Below are 8,478 nucleotides of genomic sequence, written 5' to 3'. Positions count from 1 at the left end.
CGTCCTCAAAGGGGAGGAATATCCGAAGTGCATTTTGCTGACTTTTCACTTTCACCAGGCCAATAAGGGAGACCGCATGATCACCTTTTTTTTATTACTATTAGGTTCTGAGGTTTCATGTAAAAATAGATAGTTTTCACTGTAGAAGTAATCAGGCATTCAATTTCAGCAAAAAAATACACTTGATATTAAATACTGTAGAAGACGAAGGTAGTCTCAGGATGATTTGATATGGCCGTTTGATGTCCTCTGTTCAACATTCTTGATGAAGGGCAGCATACATTTGTCTCCTCCCATGAAGCGATATGTGGCAACATTTGCGTCCCATGGTAGTAAACTACAGAGAGAAGAGAGTACAACACAATTAGTTGCCACCTTGGTCCCATAACGTCAATACTTTTGTCATCTGTTTAGGAGGAGGTTGTGTGAAAAGTGAGCTGCACTTACGCTCGGGTCACAAATGGGATGTACATAAGACGAGGGATGCAGATCATTTGCTGTTCTGCTAAAATGGCTGTCATGGACTGCTGAACGGTGTACAGAGGCTCCAATGGTGGGATTAAACTGCGAAACTCCTTCCTGAAACAGAGATTAATTTTAGAAGCAGAGGCTCGAGCATTACTGCGCTAATTGAACTATGTCAGCTAGAAAATAAAATGATCTGCAATAGAATTTCACCTTATCTTACATCCTGCGAACATCCCTGTCTCCACAATGTAAGGGCAAATTAGAGTTGTTTTAATTCCATCAAGCTCCTCTGCTAGCAACTCATGGGTCAGTGATTCGTGGAAACCGACTGCTCCAAATTTACTGGCACAGTAATCCTGCAGGAAATAGGGTCAATATAAGTAGCATGTAACATTTCTATTAATTGGACACTGGAACAATATTTTAAACAAAAACATTGGTGGCCCACCATCCATTTAGTTATGATGCTCTCTCTCACTGCCTTTTGTTCTTTTGTCTTACAATATAAATGTATGAATTACAAAGACAAGTTTTATAAAGGAGTCAAAGATTTACAACTGAAAGGGAACCACAGAAATGTAATAACAGAATTTCCCTTATTCCCCCACACACTCGTTTGCATGGCCCCTTGTTGCTAGGCAGGATTCGAGGGGCGTGTTCCTTTCAAAACGATGACATGCACTAGTCACAGTTACCATGCTGCTTCATTGGCAAATTGAGGTAGAGGCCTCCACAGTACCAAAATAACACAAAAAGGGCAGAGAGAGCTGGCAGGAACACCAACTGGAAAAACAAACAAACAAACGTCTGAATGATATTGATGAAATGATGAATAAGCATTGAGACGTGCTATGGGCGGCACGGCGGACGACTGGTTAGAGCGTCAGCCTCACAGTTCTGAGGACCCGGGTTCAATCCCCGTCCCCGCCTGTGTGGAGTTTGCATGTTCTCCCCGTGCCTGCGTGGGTTTTCTCCGGGCACTCCGGTTTCCTCCCACATTCCAAAAACATGCATAAATTGGATTCTCTAAATTGCCCGTAGGTGTGCATGTGAGTGCGAATGGTTGTCTGTTTGTATGTGCCCTGCGATTGGCTGGCAACCAGTTCAGGGTGTACCCCGCCTCCTGCCCGATGACAGCTGGGATAGGCTCCAGCATGCCCGCGACCCTAGTGAGGATAAGCGGCTCAGAAAATGGATGGATGGATGGACGTGCTATGCATAATTTTGCAATTGAATCACACCTGTCTAATGAATTACTTTCCCACCAAAGCAGCACCTGCTAAATTTAATTGTATACGGTAGAGCAGTTCTCAAGAGTTTTTACATCAATTACCACCTTGAGAAATACTTGGCTCCTCCCCAAGTATGACAATAAATTGTAAACAGGTCTGAACAATCAAATGTAAGTATATTCTAAGTCCAACTGAACTGTATTTAGAAATGTGCGCGGTTTGACCATTTGGTTCAATGATTCTCCTGTACCACAAGTAGTACTTGTACTACACTTTGAGAATGACAGCTTTAGAGAAGTGGTGAATTGTGCTCGTCTTACCTCCACACATGCGGTGCTGAATAGCCCGAGGGCACTGGCAACAGTTACAATGTGACCGTGGTTCTTTGCCTTCATCTGAGGCAGGAAGGCCTTGGTCATCTGAGTGATGAAATATAATGTTAATCTAGTAGTGTGGCCTGAATATCTCACTTAACAAGATTGCACGCTCTACGTGCAGTTTTACTGAACACATAATATAGGGATGACATTCAAAAACGGTTAACTTGACAATGTGAAGTAGCCCAATTCTGCGTCTTCATTGTAGTTGATGCATCATAATAGTGAACATGGCACGAGAAGGACAAAATATTAAACATAGCTCTTGTATGCCATACGATAGTGCCGGTGTCCCTAATGATGTGACCGCTACGTGAATATGCTGTGCTGTTAGAATGAGCTTTCATATTTTAGCACAAGACGGGGGCTTTAAGAGGATCAGCATTAGAGTCACATGCTTTAACTGGTTGTTGTCATGGGCACCACTACTGTACAGCAGGGGTGGGCAAGGTATGGCCTGCGGGCCACACGCTCCCCGCTCCATTCTTAAATACGACCCACCAAGCATTTACAGGTACATCTCAGAATACTGTCAAAAGCGTAATTTGGCTTGTACTATTTAGCACCCATTCTTAGTGGTCCCAGAAGCAACCAATATATAATGGTCTATATAACTCCAAATAAGAACTAAATGCTTCTTAAGAGTTTATATCCAGTCTATGAACCTCTAAAGATTTTATGTTGCTATATAGACTCATGGGTGCAGTAAACGCATGAGCTTTCTAAAGAACCAGTACAGAACTCTTGTGCCGTTCAAGGGTGCTACATGCAACCAGAGTTGTTATGGAGAACCTCCAAAGCACCTTTTATTATTTTTTATTTTTTTCTAGTTTAAGGAGTAGAAAGAAGTACGGATCCGTTTTCAAATGTAAGGATTACAAATAAAACATCGTCAGTGTATGACACCTGAAGATTTTACTCCAGAAGAGTAACGGAGTATTTGTACCACTTCCACTCGCAATGGTATATAATTGACGACAATATACTTTTGTGGTGAGCACATTTCCGTCTGCGCTTGCTTACTTTGAAGTAAACGTTGAATCCGTGCTCCTATTTTTTTTAAGAGTACATTTAACACAAGTACTCCTACTTAAGCACAAAGTATACTTCAGTCATCTCTGCTCATGAGAGCATCACGGCGCTCGCGCACCCGGGTGGCGCCTCACCCAGAACAAAGCGTGGCAGTTGACGAGGAGGGTGCGCTCCAAAAGCTCGTCGGGGCACTCCAGCAGCCTCCTGCCGGCCACCACGCCCGCGTTGTTGACCAGCATGGACACGTCCCCGACTTCCGTCCTCACGCGGCCCGCCGCCTCGTAGATGCTCTCGCGCCGGGAGAGGTCCACGGTGTAGGCGTGCACCTTGACGCCGAGCTCCCGTGCCAGCTGGGCGGTGCCCTCGTTGGCGTCCGCGTTGCAGTCCCACAGAACCAGGTGGGCGCCCTCCTTGGCGAACTCCAGGGCGAACAGGCGGCCCAGGGCGCCCCCGGCCCCGGTGATCAGACACAGCTCCCCGTCGATGCTCTTCAGCCTCGGCCGCAGGAAAGTCTGCACGACGGCGGCCAGGATGGCGTAGGTCAGGTCGATGAGCATCAGCAGCAGGTCCACGAGGACGATCATGGTGTTGCCTCCAACGACTTCTTTGTCGTGTGGTGCGGATTGGATGGACGTTTTATATAACCGGATTAGGTTTTAGAGTAGCCGCTTAAACTGCGCCAATAGAACAAGCTCTTTTTTTTGGTTTTTGTTTGTTTGTTTGTTTTTTTTTTGTTTTTTTTTGGGTCTGATGGCACCAAATTCATAACTCTACTCAGGCGGAGATTATTTATGATTTACACGCCGTAAAAACACACAATACCTTACGTGTTTTATTACATGATCGTCCCGTAAGAAAATGAGATGCATTTCTTTGACTAACTACTAATCTAAAACTAACAAAAATAAAAATGCTTTGTTTATTGTTGTGGTTGGTTTTATTTTTGCAGATCTACACTGCACCTCGAGGTGCACTGCATCGTGGAAGATACTCATTTTTTCCCTTTGAAATCATAAGCATTATGCAAATGACATATTTATTGTAGTTCTTATTAGCATACTGTATATGAACGTACAAACATCTGCCGACGTTATTTTGCTAGTAAAGGGGAGTGAAATCGAGAGACCACTGCAAAATTATCCGTCTTTTGCTATCTATAGGTGTTGGAGGGAAATTAACATTTTTGTTTAATTGTATAACCTACTGACAACATACTCCCCAAATACAATAACAAAAAAAAAATGTAATTTAAAGACTTTATTTGCATAACATGAAAAAGTGTCAAAATAACCAAAACGCTTTTTCTTTTTCTTTCTTTCTGATGGACCGAACCAGATATATGAAGAACAAAATAGATAACATGATATTGCGCCTTAACTGCGGTTGCAAATGCTTTCTTTAAAATGAGTAATTATCTGTATTGTGAGGTTGACAAGCATTCACTAATATATAATCCAGCAAAGAACTGCTACATGCAACGCATTTTAACCGTTCCTCAAACATATTGGGTATATATGTAATTGTGTGGTAATTGAAAATTGCTGCTATAATATGCTATTGTATTAACCAGCATTATTCTATAATAGTCGGTTCATTTCTGTTTGAGAAATTTGCAATTTCCATTTCCAAAAACCACTTGGAGACATTTTTGTGTCCAGATATACTGTTTTGACAAGTATACTGTCTATTGTTTCAATTTTGCCACTCTTGGTATGAGCAGATTGTAGTTTGATTTAATGACCATCTCTGCCCTTGATCTGTCAGAATTATAGTTTACACCTTACATGTGCTTTCCATGTGCATTCTGTAGAAATTCCATTTGTAGAGTTATGAGTGATACAATGTAAAGTGGATTATCCCAGCGAGAGGTCATTGTTAAGGTAATAAATGCCTTAGCACGTTTACACAAATCCCTAATATGTAATTTTTTCTCTCTCATGAACAATCAGGCCAATGTGCACTTTTGTTATGAAAACAACAACTGCAGTTTACGCAGTGTAGTAGTTAAGGGTGTTTGTGTAATCTTTAGAAAAGTCTAAAGTTGTGACTGGACTGTTAATTCTTTGAAAAATGTGGACACAACAATCCCAAAATAGCTCTGACAAAGTTCAGAATTCCAATTATTATTCGACACAGTCAACAGGACAATTACTGTACATATTTCCTACTGGTAAAAGCTATCTACAGTGGGAGCAAAACATTGGTGAACCCTTTGGAATTTCTTAAATTTCTGCATTAAATTTGTCATAAAATTTGGTCAGATCTTTAACTAAATCACAAGAATAAATGAACAGATGTGTTTTTATATTTTTTAATTGAATATGACATAAACATTCACAGCACAGGGAAGAAAAAGTAAGTGAGGTGTGGCTTCAAGCTGCTCTGGCCACTAGAAAACACAATTTTTTTTTATTTAAAGAATTGTCTCCTGTCAACAATCATTGCCTGATGTGTACCATGCCTCACTCAAAAGAGCTCTCAGAAGAATAATTGTTTGTTTATTGTTTATTGTCATCGTATAAAGTTGGAAAAGGTTAAAAAAAGTATTTCTAATAGTCTTGATGTTCATCATTCCATGGTTAGACACATTTTCTATAAATGGAGAAAGTTCAGCACTGTTGCTTCTCTTCTAAGGAGTGGCCATCCTAAAACAATGACAGCAAAGGGCCAGCGCAGAATGCTCAATGAGGTAATAAAAGAACCTTAGAAAGAGGATTGGTGTTGCAGAAGAAAAAAAATCAGTGTTCTGTAGTGGCCCAGTCAAAGTCCTGACCTCAACCCGATTGAGATGCTGTGGCATGAGCTCAAGAGAGCTGTTCACGCCACAATTCCCAGGAATCTTGCTGAACCAACCAGTTGTTAAATTGCTGGTTTTCCTACCTAGCTTGTGAATGCTTACATGTGATGCTCTATAAAAATATAAACATACATAGTTTGTGTGGTATTAGTTTAAGATGACGATTCATTCTTGTGACTTCGATAAAGATCAGACAATATTTTATGACTAATATATGCAGACATTTAAGAAATGGGTTCACATTCTTTGTCCTCTCTCTCTCTCTCTCTCTCTCTCTGTCCATCTGTCCATTTATACATCTATTAATCCACCACCCAGTCATCCATCCATCCATAAATTTGATGAAATGAGTGCTCATGTAAGACCACAAGAGAGTGCTGTTGTTTAAGAGTTCCAGTCACGAGCATCACCCATGCTCATTTTCATTCTTTTAAAATGTGAGAATACATGACGGAATAGAGTGAGGCTCATGGGACCCAGGTTGGAGTATCGCTTTTGCAATTGCTTCAAAATTGCTCACCATTAGACAATTTAAGACTCAATCTTCAGCCTGTCAAACAACGTTACATGCGTCGAACTCGAACCCCAAAGATACCACTGCAAAGTCAACTGGTACACTGTTTGTAAACAACAACAAACATGTTGTCAGACAAAAAAGGGGCAGTGCAGATAGAGACAATTAGGGGCTGAAGCGGTTACGTCCTCCTGAAGATAAAGGGTTTTATTGGTTAAATTGAATAAATGTGATACATCTCTTGTGTGGCATGTTGTGCTTTGACAATTAGTTACCTAACGACAGTCCTTCAGCTCTCAGGTAGCAAAAATAGATAATAATAATATAGTGGCGCTCGACAACAGGACATGAGGGTATAAAAATGAGCAAGGACACTGGAAATGAATCCATAAGGGCATTAAGTAATCATTTAGCAGATTATGTTTTGTTTGAAAGAAACTGTTATGCTAAGAGGCTCATCGTCACACACAGATTTGTCACTAATGTAGTATGTGTGACGGTGTGATGAATACTAATGACCCTTCACTGTGTGGCACATCAACCCTTTCTCATTACGACCTCTTTCTATGCATGACATGTGGACAAAACCAGTGGGACACCGATTTATTCCTCCTACATGGAATGAATATGCAAGAAAAATATGGATAGGAAAAGTCTACACACCCCTGTTCAAATGCCTGGTTTTTGTTATATAGTGCTGTAAAAAATGTGATCAAGATAAATGATTTCAAAAGTTTTTCCTCTAGTACTGCAGCCTCTGAATTGTACAACTCAATTAAAAAAAATTAATATTTTAGCGAGGGCCAGTAAAAATAAACAATTGCGATAGTGTGGTTGCAAAGGTGTGCACACCTTCTTATAACTGGGGATATGGCTGTGGTCAGAATTAACCAATCACTTTAAAACTCATGTTTAATGGGACTCAGCGCACATTTCAAGTGCTTTTGATTCATCCCAAATAAATTTTAGATATTCTCATAGGGGGGCGGCACGGTGCACGACTGATTCGAGCGTCTACCTCACAGTTCTGAGGACCGGGGTTCAATTCCCGGCTCCGCCTGTGTGGAGTTTGCATGTTCTCCCCGTACCTGCGTGGGTTTTCTCCGGGCACTCCGGTTTCCTCCCAAATCCCAAAAACATGCATGGTAGATTACTGTAATTTTTTTTTGTTATACAGTTACAGGTTAATGTTTCTTTAGACTTTTATGGAATTTTTGGAATGAATTAACAATCTTCATTTTAAATAATTTCCAATGAGAATTTTTTTTTTTTTAAATTTGGACAGAACAGAACAGATTGTGTCTGTCCAAAACTTGGGATGGATAAAACTGAAAAAGAACAAGCAAGTAACATCACCACCTACTGGCCAAGCATGCATATTCCAATGTTTTCAGTCTTTAGTTTTTCCTGGTCCATATGAAGAATAGGGATCATGTAGATACTGTGGTAATTTTTACATTTAAAAATACAAATAAAAATAAAAAGTCAATATAGTGTTCTCTTACCTATTCACGATTTACTACTTGCAAATTCACCTATTAGTGGATTTTTTTTGGTGGAACCTGTCTTTTATCATAGCCTGAAAACTTTACCAATTAATTGTTTTGGTGCTCTTTATGCAACATTCTTTCTCATAGAAAATGGTGCTTTGGGACCATCTTCTGGCATCCCTGTGCCAAGGAACAGCATGTTGATGTGAGGGAGGAGCTTCTATTCGACAGACCAAAGCCTGGTCTAATGTAAAAATAGTGCTTTGGCGCCATCTTGTGGCATCTATAGTCAATTGTAAAACTTTTTGGGGGCATCAATTCCTTGCAGTTTTTCACTACTCATGGCATGACTCAGTCTATATCCCTTGCAAATAGCGGGTGGTTATTACTGTACTTACACTAGCTTATTGTCATGTAAACGTACCATAAATTTCATTCATTCATTCATCCATTTTCTGTACTGCTTATCCTCATAAGGGTCGCGGCCGTGCTGGAGCCTATCGCAGCTATCTTCTTTGCTGGTGACCCTGAGTCGCCGGCCAATCGCAGGGCAAAGAGAAAACAAACA

At 40.7% G+C, this 8,478-nt stretch overlaps 1 protein-coding gene across 1 annotated transcript; it reads right to left on the bottom strand.

Moving 5' to 3' along the window:
- Positions 1 to 48: 48 nt before the first annotated feature.
- LOC133408689 (retinol dehydrogenase 10-B-like) lies at positions 49 to 3,719 on the bottom strand. The gene is made up of 5 exons (XM_061687829.1): positions 3,244 to 3,719; positions 2,021 to 2,119; positions 679 to 824; positions 448 to 579; positions 49 to 337 (listed from the first exon to the last, which is right to left on the bottom strand). Exons 1-5 carry the CDS (start codon positions 3,691 to 3,693, stop codon positions 217 to 219), a joined length of 948 nt encoding a protein of 315 aa, XP_061543813.1. The 5' UTR covers positions 3,694 to 3,719; the 3' UTR covers positions 49 to 216.
- Between the last annotated feature and the right edge of the window lie 4,759 nt (positions 3,720 to 8,478).

The sequence above is a fragment of the Phycodurus eques genome, chromosome 10, assembly GCF_024500275.1.
Source record: "Phycodurus eques isolate BA_2022a chromosome 10, UOR_Pequ_1.1, whole genome shotgun sequence".
Lineage (NCBI taxonomy): Eukaryota > Metazoa > Chordata > Actinopteri > Syngnathiformes > Syngnathidae > Phycodurus > Phycodurus eques.
Note: the sequence above shows the minus strand (reverse complement) of the source record. Positions and strands in the feature narration are given on the sequence as shown.

Bases quoted from the DNA above. Each gene is read 5' to 3' on its own strand.
- LOC133408689 (XM_061687829.1), bottom strand. From the start codon at position 3,693: ATGATCGTCCTCGTGGACCTGCTGCTGATGCTCATCGACCTGACCTAC. The intron at 2,120-3,243 runs GTGAGGCGCCAC...TTCATCACTCAG, and splicing joins ACTGCCACGCTTTGTTCTGG to ATGACCAAGGCCTTCCTGCC. The intron at 338-447 runs GTAAGTGCAGCT...TTCTCTCTGTAG, and splicing joins ATCCCATTTGTGACCCGAGC to TTTACTACCATGGGACGCAA.